The sequence below is a fragment of the Parasteatoda tepidariorum genome, chromosome 7 (genome assembly GCF_043381705.1).
Source record: "Parasteatoda tepidariorum isolate YZ-2023 chromosome 7, CAS_Ptep_4.0, whole genome shotgun sequence".
NCBI classification, from domain to species: domain Eukaryota; kingdom Metazoa; phylum Arthropoda; class Arachnida; order Araneae; family Theridiidae; genus Parasteatoda; species Parasteatoda tepidariorum.
This window is the reverse complement of record NC_092210.1, coordinates 37,279,641-37,302,568: the sequence shown is the minus strand read 5'-3', so window position 1 is coordinate 37,302,568 and position 22,928 is coordinate 37,279,641. Positions and strand designations below refer to the sequence as shown.

The 22,928-nt window shown below is 29.1% G+C and overlaps 1 protein-coding gene across 1 annotated transcript; it reads right to left on the bottom strand.

Moving 5' to 3' along the window:
* Positions 1–3,653: 3,653 nt before the first annotated feature.
* On the bottom strand, positions 3,654–20,388 carry LOC107455635 (ras-related protein Rap-1). Its single transcript, XM_016073270.3, has 2 exons — positions 20,251–20,388; positions 3,654–4,706 (listed from the first exon to the last, which is right to left on the bottom strand). Exon 2 carries the CDS (start codon positions 4,469–4,471, stop codon positions 3,791–3,793), a length of 681 nt encoding a protein of 226 aa, XP_015928756.1. The 5' UTR covers positions 4,472–4,706; positions 20,251–20,388; the 3' UTR covers positions 3,654–3,790.
* Between the last annotated feature and the right edge of the window lie 2,540 nt (positions 20,389–22,928).

The window sequence follows — 22,928 nt, the reverse complement described above, 5'->3', positions numbered from 1 at the left end:
GTACATATTTAAAAATGTGACCCTAAAATATACTCTTTTTATTAGTTACAAACAAATAACAAAAAATATTTATTTAAAAATAATGAGAATGTAAATACTATGAACTATGCATCTTGAATTTTTAAAAAAATATAAGTACTTTCAAGAAACTAACTGTATAATTTTATCTAAATATAATTTAATTACCTGAAATTTTAGACTATGTATTGAAATTGACTTATGCTTATAATATTTTTTCAATGCTGTCAATGCTTTGGATTAAAAAAAAAGGAAATAATAATAAATTTACTACGCAATTATAGATTTGCAGATACTTTACAAAATTTTCTTATGAAAAAAAATTTAAATACAAATTTTAAATGCCAAAATACTTTTTCAAGACAATTAGATGCACTTAAAAAATTAAGTGGACAAATTTTTTTGATTCAAATATTGAACATAGTTAAGAATAAAATATTTAAATATTGCAAAACTTAATGTAATTATTTTTATTGAGGTTTTGAATATTGTAAAAGAGTAATGCAATGTATGGGTATTCCTAATTTCTTCTAAATTGTCAGAAGTCTACAGTAAAAAACTAAAAAGAATACAACAAAAAACAAACCTTACACTTAATACAGAAACAATTGAAGTTTTATTTTGAACCCTCCATGTTCTAAGTATGAACCTGTGGTCTCACATCATACATCATTGTGTTAATCCAGTTCGTACCAGCCTTAGTACTAGTTTATTGTCAATACACATGACTTAATATTGTGGGTCTATATAAAAGACCTAGTTTTCTTACCTTTGATATGTGATTTATCAGAACTATGTGAAAGAATCACACCTTCTGCTAATGCTTTAGTTACTGGAATTAATAATTCGGTTGATGGAACAGAGTGATTCTGGAACTGGACTGTTGCATTAATGTATATCGGCTGAACTTTCGTTAGAGATTGAAACACTTGAAAAAGGAGTAAATAAGATGACTTTTTCTATGTATTTAGTACGAAATCTGCTTTGTGGTATTCGATTTAGTTTCTATATTATCGACTTCTGAAACCCTGAATAAAATTACAAATTATTCTGCATAGCAAATAGTATAAATTTATGAAAGGAAAGATTAAAAATTTATGAACATACTCTATTGCAAATAATAAACAGCAAAGAGTCAAAGAAGCTTTTAAATCTTTCAGCTTTTATAGAAAGTCAAGGATGAAACCTTTGATATCCCGGAAGATATAGTGACCAGTAAATGAAAAAAATATGCACGAAAAGATATAACCACATTTTTTACCCACACAGTTATACCTGCAATAGATGTGTTTGTGTATCAATATGAGAATATAAATATTAAACCTCATGTTAAATAATTTGAAATGATGTAAGAAAGTTTCTATCTTTCAATAGCTCAATTCTGTCCATTTTAATTGGATGCATCAAAAAATACTTAAATTTTTAATAAACATTTACATATTGTGAGCCATATCTATACAAATTATTTTAATGAAATACTTATCAAATCTAATTCTGTGACCTAATCACACATTTTATACGTACTGGACAAAAAGTTATGAGACAAACTATTAATATATGTTATCAATTGTTTAGTAATATCATTATCTAATAATATTTTTTGTTATTTCTTTTTAAATGTGAAAAAAAAGAGATTTTTAATTGTATTTAAATTTAATACGAAGGTATTAATTTAGCACTACTTTTTTTTAATCAATTACACTTGTGTCAGGTGTTTCTTCAACTTCACTATGAACAAACTTTTTTTCCAAGTTTTTTAACTTTCTAAAATAAAATTCTTCATAAAATGCTCTGAACAAAAGTTTTCCATTCTCATTTATACTTATTATTCCGTGCCTATCTTTGTTTTTGTTTGCGTCATCTGTAGATATATTAAAGAGCAACATCCTTTCAGATCCTTCTACCAAGCTGCCTGAATTTTAAGGTCAGGTGGAACAATTTCGTCATAAAAATAGCATTTATTTTTATTATTATTTTCTGAATCCTTACCAAAAGAAATAATCAAAAATAAAATTTAAACTTATTTTGCTTCTATTGCAGTCTTTTAAAACACAATACAAACGTTTTAGGAAGCATTTATTTATTTTATACCCTTTCTTTTACGTATGTCTCATTTTTATCAATACTTAGAAAAAAAATATATAGTGTGGTAAAGTGATCATAACGAAAAAATAAGCTTAAAATTTGTAATTTTTTTTATGCTTTCAAAATATTTGAAGAATTTTGAGAAATTTTTTTTAGGTCTTCTTTAGTTAGTTTAAAGCGTGAAAAATAAAAATAATTATTAACAAACAATACCTGATTTAATGGAAGCTGGGTTCACTTTTAACTACTAATATCAGTTTGTAGGATTCTTTCTTTACTTTCATATTTCTTCAGCTTATATTTAATTCTTAAAATAATTTTCTGGATAAAAAATAATTGTTATTAAACTCTACAAAAACAACAAAATATTTCCTTCAGAAAGGTTTGTATTTTATTTCATAGCAAACCTGTCAATATTATAATAAAAAGACAATGTTAGTTATTGATTTTTAGATTTTGAGCAATAGTGCTGCTTTTCTTCTGCCTTAAAACTACTATAATATTTAGAAAATGTGTGTAAATGTTTAAGTAAAATTCCTCTTTAATTCTTAAATCTCTGCAAAATATTAATCCCAAACGGAAAATATTGATAAATTTGTGAAACTACCTCCATTATATCAGGGTTATGAAAAATAAAACAATTCACAGGTGAGAAGTTTTATAAGGCGCAACCATTTGAAGCTGATGAAGAAATAAACAGGTAAGTTGTTTTCTGTCAAATTTTGCATTTCTTGTATGCTAAACTTATTTCATAACTTAAATCTAAGATAACAGCGAATTGTAATTAATGCAATAATAATTGAAATAAGGTGAAGATAGATCACTTTATCTCTCCTACTCCTATACTTTAGGTTGAAAAGAAATTTTACTTCAATTGCTTACAAATTATGCTTCATATGAATGTAAGGCATGGAATTCATTTGATTTGTTTTTCACATTTTGAGACGTTTAAAAATGTAATTCACTTAACAAATTAACTGGATGGGGAAAAAAAGATGTTAATAACAGTACTAATTTAGGAAAGCATATTTTTAATACACTCCCATTGTTAAGTTGGATGAATTCAAAATGTTTTTAATCCAAACTTAAATGTTTCTTGAATAGCTTCTCCAAACATTCAAATCTTTTACTTGGATTAAGAAAACAATATTAACCAGAATAAATATCAATGCTATTCAATACTCTTTAAAAATAAACATGATAAAGAGACAGAAAGCATATAGATGAGACCTTGGAAGAGAAGAATTGTCACTAAATATTGAGGACCATGGTATTATCTCATATATCACTCTCATATTGAAAAGCAAAAATATTTATAAACATCGTGTTAAAAGGCAGCTCTAAAAAATTTGATTTAACTTCCTTTAAATTCTAATTGCGAACACAAAATGACATAGCTTTGAAAAACTAAGAGTAAAAAAAAAAATTCTTGCAAAACTTTCTAGCAGGAAACATTTGAATAGTAAAAATTGGGACAAAAATTAAGTTGTCTTTATTTATTTTTTCCTGATTAGAAGACTTTGTGAATTCAAGTATATAATATAATATAATTATTCAGAGCACCATTCCTGCACATTTATTCAATAAATATGAGTTTAAATACAAATTGTTTGTGAAGAATTCAAAATCACAAATACTTATTATCACATATCACTTTACGCCATAGATGAGGGAGGAAAAGGAGATATTACTGGATGGTGCAACTGTGGCGCTTTTGAACCAAAGTATGCCTCACTTGGGGGCAAGTAGAGCTGTTTGGCAAAGACTTTCTTCTCTCAATTAATGGTACCAAAGAATAGCAGACATGTGCTTGAATGAGGACAGTTTTGAATATCTCCACGATATTGAAATTTTCTTTTGCGGATGCTTCCACAAAGCCATTTTCCCAGTCGATTGTGACCACCGATTCGGTAATGTCTTTGGAAACAGCTCTGGACTCTTCTAGGTCACACTTGTTGCCAACAATGACAATTGGAATCTTCGTTTCATTTGGACGTAATTCATAAATGAGATCTCTCAAGAAGCAGACATATTGGAAAGACTCAGCATCATTGATGGCGTAGACCAAAACGAAAGCATCACAGGTTTTAATAGCCAGCTCTCTCATAGCTGGGAACTGGAAGGAGCCACTTGTGTCTAAAAGATCCAAAGACAACTTAGAGCCAGAGATATCGTAAACAGTCTTATGCATCTCTTCCACTGTTGGGATATGATCAAGAGGGAATCTCTCATAAAGAAACTGACACACAATTGAAGTTTTGCCAACACCAGCAGCTCCCATTACTACGACTTTTGGGTGGTCAGCTACCTTAAGAATGTTCATGACTGGCTCCACATTTGTGATTGATTCGGTGCGCGTGCTTGGCATCTTTCTACAATAGTGAGATTGATGAAAAATTTAGGAGGCTGGTTATCAATGTTTATTATATAATAGTTTTACTTGCTTGATCTCAGCAGTTCAAATCACTTGTGGGAGCAACATTAATTCTAGTTTCTTTCTTTCCAAAAGAGTTTTTCAAATTGTTGAACTTCAAGCATTAAAAATTATCGAACTTCAACTTCTTTGATCATGACAAAACTCTTTTCTATACATACATATTTCTCTAAAAATAAAAAAATAAAAATTAATTCAGAATTTATAATGTGACATTATATTGGTATCATTAGAAATACGCAGTCTTAAATTTATTGCAAAATTGGTTATTAAAACAAGGTTATTAAATATGGTAAAATTATTAAAAATAAATACAAGCACCGAATGATAACTTCATTTATTTTAATAATAATTATATATCTATGCCAAAACTGTAAAAAAAACTTATTTTGTAGATTTTATCAATGAGTTAATACAGTCACTAATTTTGAAAACTAGATGTACTCGTTCCAGTACTACCTCCATAACATCGACCTATCTCTCCAAAAAATAAGTTCTGCAGAAAATGACGAAAATATTTTTCCATTTACATTTATAAGCATCAGAGTTAATATATATTTGAATATTAACTCACCAGTATTTTATTTGACATATTTAGCAACATTATAAGTTAGAAAAACTACTGCTTTTTTTTCCAATCGTACCATTTTACCGATTTTTTTTTTTAAAAAAAATCTCTTTTTAGTGACCGTGAGGATAGAATCTAACCATTGAAATTGCGACAACTTTCCTATTAGCTATGGACGATAAATGTCATTTTATAGCGAAATAAAAATTTTAGGGAGATTTTGCATATTCACGTAGCATTCCACTCACACTTCACAGCGGAGCTACCACAAAACAAACAGGGTGGCTACAAGCACTCAGAAAAAAAATTCGTATTTTTTTTCCAGACTGATTTAATTGAATGTTCCTTATTTTCGTAACCATTGGCATTAAATTCATTAATAATTTTTCAGTTATGCCTTTTTTATACAAAAACTATATTACAAAACACTTATACTATCTATTAGAGTTGAAAATTAAACGAACATTAAAAAATAACTAGAAAATTTTTTTACAAAAAAATATTCGACTTTAGTACCTCAGATTAATTCATTTTCCCCTGAATTTCTGGTTATTTTAATTAAATTGCCAGACATTTCTCCGACTTTTCCCTAATTTCCTTGTTCAGTGGCCACCCTGGTATTCAATAGAACTTACGCAGAACATGCGTACGGGAAAGCGTTCGAGAGGCCCCTGGAAAGGGCAAAATCTCTGTGGTCAGTTAATTGACTAATTATAGTGCTCAAATCATATCTGGTGCTTTTTTTTTTACCTGAGAACAATACTATTTTCAATCGTTTTCTAACGAATTTATAGCCAGATGCAATTTTTATTGTAGTGCGTGAATTACCTCCCGATTTCTAAGAAAATTCCGCGTACTCATCCTCTAAGTAGAATTCTCAAATCACTAATGGACTACTCTGTCTCCATTTCAATCTACTAAAAAAAACTAAGTTTTAAAAATTGTTTTTTATATTTAATCTTTAGATTGAACGTTTTTTATTTCTATTAATTTTCCCCGTAACAAATTACAAAAACTTATAGTAAAAGTTTTTAAAAAAAAGCTCTCTTTTCACGATAAATATTTCAGTCGAATTTGGAACTCATTATAGTAAAGTCATAAAAAAAGAAGAAGAATTTCTCTTGAAATTGCGAATTATCTTTTACTAAAGGATAATTAGTGCTACGCTAATATCATATATAATCTCATCTCATATATAATCTTATATCTTATCTTATCTATCTTATATATTATAATCTAATATAATCTTGCTTAAATTCTGTATTTATATTCAATTATAAGGGTTTTTCTTCTTATTTAAGACTACCAAAAAGTTTGTTTGAAGCAAATCTGATTAAAATTCTATTTAACAGTTAATCAATTTTTTCCCCCGATACTTACATTTAGATTTTTTTTTCAGATATAAAATCAAAGCCAGACGGCTTAATATAATCCCTGTCAGCTCAAGTTGTCGGAATTTTCAAATGAGAAGGGATAACAGGAAGCCGTTAGATTGAGCTAGAAAGTTATAACTTCGTTTAATTTGGTAAGTTAGGAGTAATCAAGGAGTTAATGTTTACCAAAAGCTAATTTCAGCTCCTTCAATATCCGTTTTATTTCGTTATTTCGTAACTCGCTTCAAGGAAAATATAAATTTATTTGGAATGTTTTCTGTTGACCAACATTATCTTAAATCTGGATACACAAATTTCTCCTGATTTCGACAACCTTTCTTAATGGTTGCTTGTTTAAGAATAAAAAGACTGAAGACAGTTACTTAATGAAAAAAAAAAGTAGTTAGGTTTTTATGTCAGAAATGAAGAAATAGCATTAAGAGTTTAAGCCATTCTAGAGTTTCGGAAAAATTGTTTTTTTTTTCTTCCTTAAAAGGCGCCTTAATACCCTAAAAAGCTGCACCAAATATATTTATGGGGTGCAAAAATATCGAAGTACTCATATTTCTAAATCTTTGCGTTGTTTCTGAAAATGTGTGTCCAGAAAAAAATTCAAAATTGTATTTTTCTAAGCTATATTTTTCGAGAAGGCTGAACGTATAGCTCGGAAAAAATTTCCAACGAATGACTTTACATTTAAAATGTAGATTAAAAATATAAAATAATTATAGATTCATTTAATATTGTAATATTCGTTTTACGTATGCGGAAAAAATCGTAAATATTTTTTTTAATACTGTTTCGGGGACCATACGTCAGGAAAACTGCCATCATTGATCTAACTGTCCACATTACCTGACGTAAAGGAATAAAAGAGAAACAATCATTAAGAATAAGATATTAACTCTCAGTGAAACTCGTGTTTGATTAAATAGAGCACCAAGAGAAATTTTTTCTGTTACCTACAACTTAAGATTTAATACACCATAGTGACGACACTTTAGAATGCAAATACAAATATTTATACCATGCCGACCAGGTGGCCAATTGGTTAGCGTGCCTGACTGCGGAGCCGATGGTTGCGGGTTCGAATCCTCCTCGGGGCATGGATGTTTCTTTCTCTCTGTGTTCTATGTCCTTTGTGTGAATGTGACCCGCCTTATAAACGGGTTTGTGGTTGTGCGACGTGGGCGACGCTGCTCTACTGCCGTGGCTGGTACCTGATGGCAACGAGAGGAGAGTAGCAGTTCTGGCATTAAGAGGCCAATGGGACAATACATCGCAAGTGCCCGCCATTTAAAAAAAAATATTTATACTATTTATATATTAGGGTAGGCAGAATTATCTTGTTTTTGCAAAATAAATCCTAATAATGAAACACGCCAATTTTGTTTGGATTTGAAATAAGAAACTGTCCTTTTAAAAGGACTTTAGGCACAGAAGTGTTTATAGGTTACAACTTAAGTCTTAATGCACCATTGTGACACCACTTCAGATTTAAATGCAAGCATCCATACTATTTATATATAATGGTAGACAAAACTGTTTTCTTTTTTAGCAAATTAAATCCTAATTATGAAACACGCCAATTTTTCTTGGATTTGAAATAAGAAACTGTCCTTATGAAAGGACTTTAGGCACTAAAATGCTTAAAGGTCACAACTTAAGACTTAATGCACCATTGTGACACCACTTCAGATCAAAATACAAGCATTTCACTTAATATATATTATTGTAAGCAAAACTATCTAGTTTAAACAAAATAAATCCTAATAATGAAACACACCACTTTTTTTTGGATTTGAAATAAGGAACTGCCCCCCCTTTTTTTTTAAAAAAAAGGACGCTAGACACAAATGGATTTAAAGGGTAAAATAAATAATTTACAAAATTATGATTCTTTTCCCCTTCAGTTATAATTAAATAATTAGCGCTCACATAACACTGTACTGTAAATTTACAATTTATGTAATTTCAAGCGATTAAATTTATGTTCTTAAACTTTCAATTGCACTGATTATAAGACAGAAGCGTTTCATTAAACAAGCCTTACGCAACCATATATTTTCTTTTGACGTCTTTAGCTCTTTCTTTCAGCTGGTAAAATAGCTTATTTTGTTGGAAGATGCAGAAGTTTGCGTAATTCTCCAGTATATCTTGAAAAAAATTTCGCTTCGTTAGGATTATACAAAACGTGGAAAAACACTTAACGAACTTCATATGAATCTTATTAGTTAACTTTGACTTCTTTACTTTTTCTACTAGATCAATTTATTTACTTATTTTTAACTGGTAACTAAATGAGATGGAAGTTTTTTTCTTATCCTTTTTCTTATCCTTTCTGGTAAATAGGATATTTTTTTCTTTACCCTACGAAATACAATTATTATTTAGATGTTTATCGTCAAAATTTTTTTTAAAACTTTTGACACAGATTAGGCATCGCTATCCATTTTATGTATATTTTTTTCTGACTCTATAATTACAAGTAAAAAAATATTTTGGTATTTCTTAAATATAAAAAAAAATCTAATAGTTACTAAAACGAATTTGTTAGATTATCGGATTTATATTTGGACTAAAATATCCAAAAAGGATAACTAATGACTTGGACTAAAATATACGATCCAAAAAAAAGTAGTTTGAATTTTTATTCATTCATGTTCAAAAATTTAACAATAATTAATTTCGAAAATTAAAAAATTTTCAATGATGAATAAATGTTACTCTTACAACTGAATAATTGATAAGTATTAATTTGAAAACTCATCGTGTGAAAGTGAGCCAGGGTTAGAAAATTTCACCTTTAACTTGGAAAAATACACCGCTGCATTTCAAAATGCTAAGTATAATACTTTTCGCATATTTTAACACAAATTAATACAAAATAACGAAAAAAGTATGAATAATATGATTAATACAAATTCTGCGTCAAAGAGTTGAAGTGAAATACGTTGATTAAAATATATGGTAGCAACAACTCAAATGTTGGTTGTGTAAACATTAGCTCCACTAAAATGATTTTAGATTTGCTTGATATATTTCGCAGTTGAGTGTCAAGTATACTTATAAAAACAAGTATAATTATTTTGTTTTATTCAAATTTAAACTTTATTAAGTAACTCCTTTCAGTTCTCATTGTTTGATTCCCGTTAATTCGTTGTGTTAACTATTGTATGAATCGTGATTAATAGTTAAGTATTTAAGGACATTCATGACGTTATCGTAACTCATTCTTTAAAAATCATACATACAATATATATATATATATACCAGAAGGTAATGTCGTTTCAGTGCTTTTGATATTTTTTATCAAGATTTTATTTTAAATCAATAATGTATTCACCCTCGTTAGCAACAACATTTCAATACCGGATCGAAAATAAATCAAAATGGATCGAAGAAAATGAATTGGTTTTTAAGACAACCGAATATTTAATGCAGCGAAACGACATTACTTTCCGGGCCCCTTAATATATAAATATATATGCAAGTTCATAAGGGCTATGAAACTGGTTGCGAATGGTGGCAAATAGATGCTTTTTTCATTTACGTACTATTCTGACATATTTTTCATGGTTTTTTTTCATGTTAAACTTTTATAAATTTAAAGAAAATAACTATTTTTAAAATAACTACTCAGTTATAATAAGGCATCACTTTTCTGTTCATTTTTTTTTGTAAAAAATGAGTCAAGGATCTTAAAACTGACATTGCAAGCATGTAACTAAATGAAATTGAAATTTATGATCATTCTGTGTTTAGTATCATGATTTACCATCTCGAATCATTATTTTATTGGTAATAATAACAATATTATTAGTTTGTTTTCTTTCCTAATTCTAACTGTTTTTCAGAGCTTATCATGAATCATCCATCACATCTAAAATCAGTAAGTTTAATGAACTACATTTTCTAAAATAAAAAAGGAGGTACACCTGAGAAATAAAATCATAGGAAGAGCAATTTAACTTTCTTTCATTCTTCGCAATAAATTTTTATTGTCACTCGCTAAGCAACAGCTGTGTTGTTGCATCGTGACATGTGTGACTAAGGAAAGGAACTGTAAAAGCGCGTTTTCAGTTGAATAAACAAATTCTTTTTAGGTTGACAGCTTAGATATGCATTTTGTTTTTGAGTCGTCGAATTATCTTGTGAATTCCGGTGGGGTTCTAACGTCAGATACGCTTATTTTGTTGTTGTTCTGAAGTAGGTGGGTGGATGGAAAAAAGTCAGCTGGTTCATGCAGGTTTATTTTGCAAGACTATATTATGCATTCTTTCCTGATTTACTCATAACCTAAATTATTCATTGAAATTATATCAAGAAATTCCTTTTTTTTTAGTACCACCTTGAACCTAAGAGTATTGAGTATAAGAACCTGGATAAATGCTGGTTATAAGCTTTTTTTTATATTCATATCTTTGCATGCATACCTTTTTTTAAACAGATTCAAATTCTTGACCCTTAAGATATGAGGGGGGATATGGTCAGGATTTGGTCAGAATATATATATATATATTATATATATATATATATATTATGTATATCACAAATATTTTAGAAACAATGAATTATCTTAAATGAAAAGTATATTTTTCTTTAACTATTCACATCATTTATTACAAAGAGTNTATATATATATACAGTCGAACCTTTATTTAACGAAGTTGCTAAATCCCGATAATAAGTTCGTTATATGAAAAATTCGTTAAGTAGAAATCTCCCTTTAAAATGCTTAAACAACACAAAACAGGTATTAAATTCATAAACACTAGACATAATTAAGAAAGCAATTGATACGCCTTGTAAACTAGTATCTACTATTTATTTTATAAATCTTAGCCATAAAATAAATCCACATGGAAAACAAGAATAGAGCAAAACATTTTCCAATGTTACACTATCATGCTACATACATTTTCAACTAAAAACAGCTAAATTTATGCACAAAATTTTGACTGTATTTATTTGCTGTTTAAAATTATAACTGCAAAGTAATTTTAAATAGGGAAAGTGGAAGTTAAATAGGGAAGTGGGAAATAGGGAAAGTGGATCTCAAAGAAAAATTCGTTAAATAGAAAATTCACTTCGCTATTTGGAAGTTATTTTACGACGAAATTTTCAAAATGTTCTTAGCTCCTAAAAAAAATTCGCAAAATAGTGAAATTCGCAAAATGGAAGTTCGTTAAATCGAAGTCCGACTAATATATATATATATATATATATATATATCGCTGTTTCAAAACTAAAACGACGACACTTCTGCACTCACTTCTCATGCTATTTGTATGAGAAGTGAGTGAACCAGAAGTGAGTTAGTTTTGAACCAGCGATATATATATATATATATACAGAGAGAGAAGGAGAGATTCTAGGGTAACAGAATTTTTTCAATATTAAAATTTTATCTTTGTGAATGGCTTAGAATGATTACTTTAATGACAGAATTTCAAGCTATTTTGTTCCTTAGAATGTGACCAGGCTTTTCAGTTGCTATGCCAACAGAATAACATATTCTAGAAGTCTACCCGGCGTCTGTTATCAATATCCTTATCTTAAACTGACCGTCAAACACTTGATTCTAATCTCAGCACAATAACAATTTCTAAAAGAGTTCTTTTTTTTAAATTTTAAAAATAATTTAAACTCTCATTGTTAAATGTATCAATTGAATCCTAGTAAATATTTAACTTATTATAAAAGAATAGGGAGCTCTGGCTTGCTAAACTAAGTGGCTAAAATGATTGCTACGTTATTATTTTTTTCTTCTTGATAATCAGATTGACAGAATGCATAAAATAAAAATTATACCAAAAAGTTAATAAAAATATTAAATGGATTTTCCGAAGATTTTTATTCCATTAACAAAAATTTGATTTCACAAATTTAATTTTCGATTCGATTCTATTGGAATGAAATGTAAAACTTATTATTTTTTTCGTTTATCATTGCAACTGATCAACACTTTTTTAAGAAATCCCTAATTAATTTTTTTTAAATCTTGGAAACAGTTGTTTCAAAATGGCATTTTACATTTCACTATTCATTGTTTTAACTACATATATTATGAACTGCATATATTACTAGTTTTAGATTGCATACTATTTTAAAAATAACGTATGTGTTTAGTGCTTAATTGTTGTAAAATGATTTCAACTTGATACAATTTGAAATTTTCCAGTCATAAAGTATTGCGTATTTAGCATAAGATTACTTTATGATAAAAGAACACCGCCTTTAATTCTGAGGCTTTAATTTACCGGATAATCAAAATCATAAACATAATAGTAGAGAATAATAGTTAGAAAGAATAAAAAAAAATTATATTTATTTAGATACCAATACGGGTTTATTTTATTTTATAACCGTCCTTGAACAGATGACCCAATTTTTGAGTTTACGACAACTAATGTTCAATTCCATAGCCTTGTAATTTTGAACCCAATCCAGAAGACAAGGGAATTCCTGGATCAAGTATTGGGAGAAATTTCTCTTCGTGGAGGACTTTTTGATGGAGCTAGCCCGCATTTGCGTTACGTGGAGAGGAAGACCGCGAAAACCTCCCACGATTAGCCTGACGGTAAGGGGAGTCTAACTCATTATCCGTCTACCACTGAGGATATTTCACGTCAGCACTGTGGTCGGTGCAAGCCGGATGCGGAATTTGTACCGCCGGGATCGAACCCCGGTTCACCTCATTGGAAATTGATAGCTCTATCCCCTGAGCCATCGCGGCTCTCCATACGGGTTTAGTAACTTAAGGTTGTTGTTGTTGTTGATCATTTACGTCGCACTAAATCTGCATAATGGGCTATTGGCGACGGTCTGGGAGACATCCCTGAGGATGATCTGAAGACATGACATCACAATTTTGATCCTCTGCAGAGGGGATGGCAACCCGGTGACCTGCACGCGAAGTCGACCACTTTACGGTAGAACGAGGACCAATACCGCACACCCTCGGTCCCTACTGAGACTGATCCAAGTGGTCACCCACCAGCACACTAACCGTAGCCAGTGATGCTTGACTTCGGTGATCTGCTGGGAACCGTGTCTGAACGATCAGTCCACTACGGGACTTGTAACTTAAGGAAAAAATGGTTAAGTAAAGAATAAATAAACTACTTATCGGTTAAAAATGCGTATGGAAGGTATGTAAATTTAATGTTTATATAAATAAAAAAGGAATCTCTATCATCTTTGTTATTTCAAAAATTATACCATGTGAATTACAGACCAATAAAAATGAGCAAAGAAAAAAAGAAGAGAAACGATTTTGCATTATTAATGTTGCCATTGATGTTTTAGTGTTATATAGAAAAATAACCCGTGAGAACCTATAGTTCAAAATAAAAATGTATTACACAGAAAAAAGGATTTCTTCAAATTAAGCAAACATGCGTCAAAATATCCTTGAAACAAACGGTAATTGAATTTGAAAATCCTTGATTTCAAAATTTAAGAAGACTATACTAATTTTTCATCAAAATGCTTAGTCTAAAAATATATGTTGAGAAGAAATGTGAGAGATATTTGTTGAATACTGGTAAGATTCGAACCAATGACCTCCGGTAGGTATAGTAAGATGCACTAACCACCATAGTTCTACAGTGAGCAAAATAAAAAACGGAACACCCTAGATAATTTTTGATCTTATGATCAGATCTTCACGTTCTAGGACTTAAAGGTTAAAAGAGGTGACCTCAAATATGCGAATTAATTCGTAAAGACGTTATTTTAAGTTACGAAATACGACACAAAAACGTACTTCATCTGAATAAATATACTTTTTTTTCCTACGAATTCGAAATTCTGATCCCGAAATTATAAGTAGCCACAATCTGGAAAATATGGTCCCCATAGTTTGGTTAGGGGAGCTGTCTAAAGTTTCATCCCCTTAACGTTAATTTTATTTTTTGCGTATTTTGAGAGACCTTCGCGAGATTATTTCCTCGAGAACTTATTAAGCGAACTTAAAAATTCTTTCATGCAATTTTAAAATTCGTTTATCCAAAGATAATTCCATGCGAAATGTAACTTTTAGTAAAGATTTATTTTTGTTTATTATTTTATTTAAAAATGGTCGAAAACATATTGAATTGTAGGGTATACAAATTTTTATCTCTCGATAAAGAATATAATTTTACATGACAAAATATAAAATTTCAGCAAAATCGCTCAAATAGTTCCTAAGAAATCGAATTTTAAAAACATGGTTTCTTTAAAATTATCAATATTTAGAATATAAATATTTATGATTATACAAATATTTATTATTATACAAATATTTATTATTATACAAATATTTATTATTATATAAATAATTGTAGATATTTTTCAATAATATGTATTTCCTTTAACGCCATAAGAGATTTTTAAAATGTTAAATAATTAAACTATAACATTTTACTATTAGCTCGAAATCTTATTACTTACTTTAGTTTATTTCGGAAAAAAAATTTCTTTATAATAAGTGCTTCCTAAATAAAAGATTAGAGACGTGATACCAGAAAAAAAATTAGTAAGTTTTTAAATTTATCGACGTAAATAATAACAATATCTTTTGAACGTTTATCAATTATAAATAAATTGTATAGTGTTCAAAAACATATATTTTTATATTACTCAGAATAACTTTTATTTTAAAATCGGATTTTCACGAACTATGTACCAATCTTAATGGCTCAAATATACTGAATAATTAGCATAGACGATATTTTAATTTACGAAATCACTTACAAAAATGTATTTTCTCTGAATAAATATACTTCCTTTAGATTCCATCAAAATATGGAGGATAGTTTGCACTAAGAAAAATAAAAGTATGTTCAAAACTATTCGCATCTGGTAAAATTTACCGTGTTTCTAGCACTATGGAATCACCAAAATCTCGGTCAATTTTACCGAAGCGAATTGGTAATGAATGCGGTTAAATTAACAATAAAATATGTTTTTTTTTTAATCTTATAAAAGCTTTTTAACCAAATGTTGTGCAGTTAATGAGGTAAAATTTGGTAACCTAATCACAATACCTTAAAGCATAGCATTAAAAAAATTTACTTGGTATAACTTACTTCTCAGTTTTGTAATTATTAGTAAATGTATGGCAATGTATTGATGTCATCTGTTGGAAGAGTAACAAAAGTCATTGAATTCGAATTAAATTGAATGATGTTGATTTCTTTGATTGCCCTAAAGGAAGGTTGATTTTTATGCCCTAAAGGAAAAAGCGGGGCTGAATAAAAATATATTGAAGTATGCTAGTTATTGCTTTCCAGTTTTTATGTATTTTTACTGTGGCCCTGACCAAGATTCAGAAGTATGGGAGCAAGATCTAAAACTATATTCGATAAATCTTATCGAAATGATTTGGTAGTGATTTTGGTAAAATTAATAAAAAAATTTTATTTTCTAATAAGTGATAAAATTTAGTAAATGTGGTGAAATATGGTAATTTATCATGTTACTTTAGGGCATAAAAACTGCGTATTTGGTGAATAGTACTTCTCAATTTTGTATCTTTTACTAAATGTGTGATAATAAGAACTATAATTTTGAAAACCTGAATTTCCGGTAGACCGTTACAAACGGAAAGCGTTGCCGTATGAGTGGTTTAAATACCGTATATTTTGATTTTATAAACCAGTGTTGTGGTTTTTTTTTCCAATAGAAATAGACTTTATATAATAATGTAGTTTTCTTATTTTACTAGAAAGAAAATTATCTAATGTACGGTAATTCCAATTATAATTTAGTCAGGAGAGCTGCTGGAAATTTTGGCTAAAGAAACACATAAAGCCATTTAATAATAGTCAAAAAAGTTTTGAATTGCAAAGCATATGAATTTTTGCTCCATTTGAAACTATGTAATTTTAAATTATAAAATACAAGATTTTGTACGAAATCAGTCAAATAGTTCTTGAGAAAGAAAGATATGAAATGCGGTTTTTTTAAACAAAAATTTCACGTTCCGCGAAATAATGAAAATTTGATAGCGATTCAAGTTTCAAACAGCAATCAAACAGGTTTTAATTTTCTGTCCGCCTTTCTCAGTAGTGTTTTGTCAGATTTCGTTAAGATATTTATATATATATATTTTAAATATTAACTTATGCTTTTTTATCTACATTTTCGATAAAGATTCTGAAAATATATGAGGGGGATTAAAGGATATTCTGTACATAAAAAAATATTATGGGGTTTACCATCATAAATTAATGAGCTAATAAGCGAATGAAGTTTATAATGCGCATATGTAAAAAAAAATTCACCTTAATAGTATAGCAAAAATTAATTTTACAAAAAAAATATAAATATTTCATGCTTTTCCCCATAACTCCTCGAACACTTAAGAACTAATCTTGATCTTACTATAACTTGTTATTAAATTTTAGAGTTAAAAAAAGACTATATTTATTGATGTTGGGGTACATAACAGAATCAGAACTCATAAAAAAATTCAAATTAGAAAATGCTAAAGAGCTAATTTTAAGTCACCATGATTTTAATTTTAATTTGTTTTTGTAATAAAATAGTTTAAATACAATATTTTTATGATTCAATTGAAATATCATCAAAATTGTCTTAAAATGATACGTTGTCAAAATATTCATGCATAGAACTGGGGGTATTATCTACCCTCAGTTCAAGTAATCAACTCGTAAAGTGAACCTTGAAATGGAGAGTAGACAAAACATAACTATTCTACAAAATATAAAATAAAATGCAATTATTAGCAAAAATTTTGGAAAAGTTTTCATGATTGATTTAATGTTAGTGAATTGCATATTAGTGTCTTAGCATTGGCTTGTTGAGATGGCCAGGGCCCATCCTGGGCTGTCGTGCGAATGAGAAGAAGAAGAATTGCGTATTGCTAGATTTAAAATTAAAAATAGTTATAAATGACTGGTAATAAATGACTTTTATTTACAACGATAATGATCCATTTGAAAACATAGTTTCTTTAAGCTGTTGAAATGACTTTAATAATAACATTAATAAAAACGAACACTCGAGTTTTTTGAACGGTAATATAAATTGCTATTCAGTTGTGCAAAAACAAAATTGCAATTGCACATAATATCTAAGTGGGGAAAAAAATCTTGTTGATGAACAGTTTACTGGAATTCCGGTTTTCAAAATTATAGCTCTTATTACCACACATTTAGCAAAAAATAAAAAAACTGAGAAGTAAATTTTATCGAATTAGAAAATTTTACAACATTTATCAAATTTTGTCATATATTATAAAATCTTACTTCATTTTTAATTTTCCTAAAGTTATAATCAACCAGTTCGGTAAAAACTACCGAACTTTTTGATGTTTTCATAGAGCTATCTTTTTACCATATTCTAATAGTTTTTACTATATTTTTCTTCTCAGTGTATGAATATGAAAAAAGTTGCTTTGTCGATTGAGTGATTAATTTCAAGTAAATATATAACTTGCGCTACATCAACTTGCAGTTTAATCATGTACAGAATACTAGAAGGTACATATTTTATTACAAATGTAATGGTAATTAAACTGTTTAAATTACAACAAATAAATAAAGTTTAATTTTAATTGTACAGTGCTCAAAAAAGGCAAACAACCTAAATGACTTTGGATCAAATTATTAGATTTTCATGTACTTGAGTTTAATCTTAATGGTTTGTGGGCCTAACTTAAATATGGTAATTAATAAGGGTCTGAAAAGATAAAAGATGAAAGTCTGAAGCTGCGAAATCAGAGACAAAAACGTACATTCTTTCTCTTAATAATACATATCTTTTTTACGACGGATTTGGAATCTTGACCTCTCTAACTATGCGAGGTCGGGGGTCTCAACAGTAAAGCAGAAGAGCAATCGGAACCTTGGTAATATTAATTTCACTTTTTGTGTATTTTATCGTAGGTCAAAAGCTAATAATGTGAATCGTTGTTGTTGTAGTTAATTTACGTCGCACTAGAGCTGCACAATGGGCTATTGGCGACGGTCTGGGAAACATTCCTGAGGATGATCCGAAGACATGCCATCACAATTTTGATCCTCTGCAGAGGGGATGGTACTCCCACTTCGGTAGCCCGACGACCTGCACGCGAACATACGGTAGAACAGTTTAACGAGGAACAATACCGCACACCCTCGGTCCCTACGCAGACTAATCCAAGTGGTCACCCACCCGCACACTGACCGCAGACAGTGATGCTTGATTTCAGCGATCTGCTGGGAACCGTGTCTTAACGATCAGTCCACTGCGGGACAATAAAGTTAATCAAAAAAACTTTGCATTATGTCATAATACCTGTTTATCCAAAGACAAATTCCATGTAAATAATCATTTTTTTAGTAATTTTGTATTATTCAATTTAGTAATGGCCGAAAAAATTTCGAATTAAAATGTATGCAAATTTTCATACCAATTTAATCTACATAAGCTTAAAAGATAAAATCCAAAATTTAAATCAAGTCAGTCAAATAATTTTTGAGACCACAAATTTTAAAAATATGACTTTGCTGATATAGCGAAATACGCAAGAAAACTAAATTAAGATAAAGAAATCCAATCTTGCTATTCCAAATAACGGCTATTTCCCATATTTTTAGAGACAAGATGGGCGAAATACGTAGGAAGTGAAATTAACGTGAAAGAGACCCAATCCTACCATGCAGCTGCTTCTCATATTGTGAAAGCCAAGAATCCAAATTCGTCGGGGGGAAAATATATACTTATTCAGAGAAATTAGGTTTTAGTTCGTTACTTAAAATATCGCGTCTGCACTTATTGATCAACATATTTAAGTTTAGGCTTTTAAATTATTAAGTTTGAGTCCGTAAAAATTCGATCAATATATCAAAATGCACCATTTTATACACTATAACATTAATGAACAATGTATTATCATCACATAATCTTGAACACTTTCTTACTGTCATAATCTATAACGAATAAATATAAGATTTAACGATATCTACTATTAATCACAGTATTGCTTATAATGCTTTTTGAAAATTCTGTTAATTCTTGAAAACATTTGCATATAATTAATTAATTATGAGTAGTATGACATTGAGAGTTTTGGGTAATATCACTCTCATCTTTCAACAGAGTTGTTTCAATCTGTTTGATCGCTTAACACGGAATATACGAAATGCTACACCACAGGTTGCTGCGCAAAGAAACAATGGAACACAATATTTTGGAAAAAAGCATATCACAACAATAACAAATCAAAAAGTTTGAAGCAATAAGATTTCATTATTAATAATATACTTTCTTAAAATGATATGAATTAAAAAAATTTCTGAATTGCTAAGAAATATATTAAAATTGAAAAAAAAAAAAGAACAGTCATTTCACAAATTAGAACACAGATGTCATACTAAAAATGATACTAACTGTTTTTAACTTTACGAATTAAATTAAATTAAATAAGTCAATTAAAGCTATTACAACAAATGAAAAACATCAAAATTTTATGGTTAAAATTAAAACATCAGCTTAAATTGATTTGAAGAAATATTCCCTTTTGCATAGTTATGAAAACTATAATGTTATAATTAAATTTTTAAATAATTCATAGCCTTTAAATAATAAAACTACAAACGCCTTTTTATAATTAATTAGAAGAAATAAGCAACATTTGCTTATTGATATTTATTTGCTTTCACTTTTCCATTATGTAACACATTTTAATTTCGAAAAATCACAAAATAAATTTAGAAAACTGAAACAGTAGGATAAAAATTAGTTTACGCATTTGACGAAATGATGATGAAACTTACCGTGAGCTTAATGCATGCACAAGCCGGTAAAAATGATATATTAATTTTCTAATTGTGCTGCTGATATTGCCTTAACTGTAACTTGTCAAGATGAGAAACTGAGGAAGAGAAGAGAGTTTATTTATAAAAGCATAGTGTGACGTCACAGCTTACCGTCCAATCAGAAACGTAGTGATTGGATCCTCGTAGAAAACGAAGGGAGACAGCTCTACAGGTGGAAAAACCCTTTAAGCTCGAGTTCTAACTAAATCTGAGAATGAAAAATTTTAGCGACATTTCCGGGAATTTTTCTACATTTGATGATACATAATTTCTAGCTTCTTCTTCTTAAAGGAGAAAAAAAAGTTCATTTTAAGGACTTTCTCTGTATATTTGATGGTTTAAAGCTATTTTGTTGACAAAACGGTTTTTCTCTGTAAACTTAATCATAAATGAATTTAAACCGTCAGTTCAAATTCTAGTTTTTGCCGTGCAGTTTTGATTACTGTATGATAACTCCACCTATTTTAAAATCATTTTACAATTTATTTTCGGTACTTACTCGTATTTTTCAGCAATTATTTTATGGTTTTGAACACCGTAATGATAAAACTGCTATTCGATTTTATTGTCGAATTGATATTCTAACTCAGGGGTGGCGAAAATTTATGCACCAAATTGCCATTTTTTCAAAAAATTGTTTAATGAGGTCATAGACGTGCCGTCAATTAATTTTGACTTCGTGACAAATCAAAACTTTTTATTTACCGTGAAAAAAAAAACTTTTTCAATCTCTCAGTTATAAGCATAATTCAACTTAAAGTAACATCAGTGTGACTTCCGTTGTTGCAGATTAGATGACAAATAACTTATATTAGGTTGTAAGATGTTAGTTAAAGCAGGACTGTTAAATCTTTTTTTGCTGGTTATTTATTGTTAGCTTGTTTCTTATGGTTATTAATTGTTTGTTTTTTTGGCATTAATTACTATTTTTTTTGTTAATAATTGTTTATTTTTTTGTGAATTTGAATTTAATTGTTAATATGCTTCATAGTGAACGTTGTGATCAGTTACGTGCCCAGAATAGTGTGTCGCGTGCCATAAATGGCACGCGTGTAATTGGTTCGCCATCCCTGTTCTAACCAATTATTATATTTCATAAGCCATAATTTCTTGCTAAGTTCTGTTGTTAGACCACTATTATTTCAAACATTTTTATACTTAAATATTATTTCAGAAAGTAAGACTTATAAGATAAAAACAGTTCAAGTTTCTAAGGCATTAGAGCTACGTATTTGAAACAGCAGAGTTCCCTTCTCTCAATGAGGTGCCCCAGGTTCGAATCCCATCGTCTATAGGTATAAGAATGCTGCTTCTGACTCGTCCCGACTTCAAGGATGTTATAAGTAACTTTATAGAATTTTCTGTCAAAATTTGTTGATTTATTTAAGTAAAAGGGTTTGCTGGTTAAAATAACAGTACTTATCTGCTTAAAAAACAGTTGTCCATTTTTAAATAACAGTTTTCTGTGAAATAAACAGTTTTATATAAGGAACACCAGCTGACAGTTATTTTCCATAAATTTAACAGTTTTTTTTTCAGTGCATTGCACTTGCGGATTTAGTTAAAATTCTCCAATATAATATTTCTGAGTCTTTTCGGTTTAATACACTAGGTTTAATTTTATTAATTTAATCTTACTGAAATGAACCTTTGTTACTTACATTTATGAAAGAAGATAGTTGATTGATCAAATTGTCACTCGTAAAATACTTTTAAACTGCTTTTCCTGCACGTCTTTCCTTTTTTTTTTAAAATTTTTTCTTACTTCCCCGTTTTCTTCTATTTTGTTATTTGAATACAGTGCTTAAGAAGAAAAAAAGAACCTCTACTTCATGCCTCTATTTTGTTTTTGCAATTTAAATTAATGTGCCAAGACTTTATTATGAAATTAAGTATTTTTCAATAAAACAATGTAACATTTTACAAGACTTGCCGTTATATTTAGCGGAAATGGAATTGTTTATATTTCTTTTATTTCATGTAACAAAGCAGTTTCTTTGAATAAAACTAAATCGAAATAGATATCTATCTATTTTCTTTTATGTATTTACTTAATTCTTGCCTTTTTGAAAAGGTGGGCTTCAAAGAAATTTTTTTTGTGTCCCGCACGTGGAAAATGTGGCCGGCGCGTGACATTTCGTATTTTATTTTTTTAGTGGTTTCGGTTATTATTTACTCTCTAGATTAAAAAACAGTAACTACCGCCGTATCAGCTGTTTTAAGAAAATTTCCACTGAGCGTTCTTTTCACTGTCATAACTAGAGCCCGGATTTTGATGACCTAAAAAATCTCAATTGATGCCCTTAAAAAGTGCAAAAAATGCCCTTATGAACTGTAAAAAATGCCCTTAAAAGTGCAAAAAATGCCCTTAAATTGCGAAAATTGCGCTAAAAATGCTTTATGACATGACTTAAATAGAAGTAAAAATATTGAACTAAAACAATGTTTTACTGTTTAAAATTATTATGAGTCGTTTCAAAAAATATAAAGCAATGCAATACTTGTTCTACGTTCATTAAAGTTTGACAAATATGTTTTATATCCAAAAATAACAACAAAAAAAAGGAAAATATATTGACTCCAAAACATTTTCATTTTGTATAGAAACTTAAATGAATATAACAACTTCCATCTCA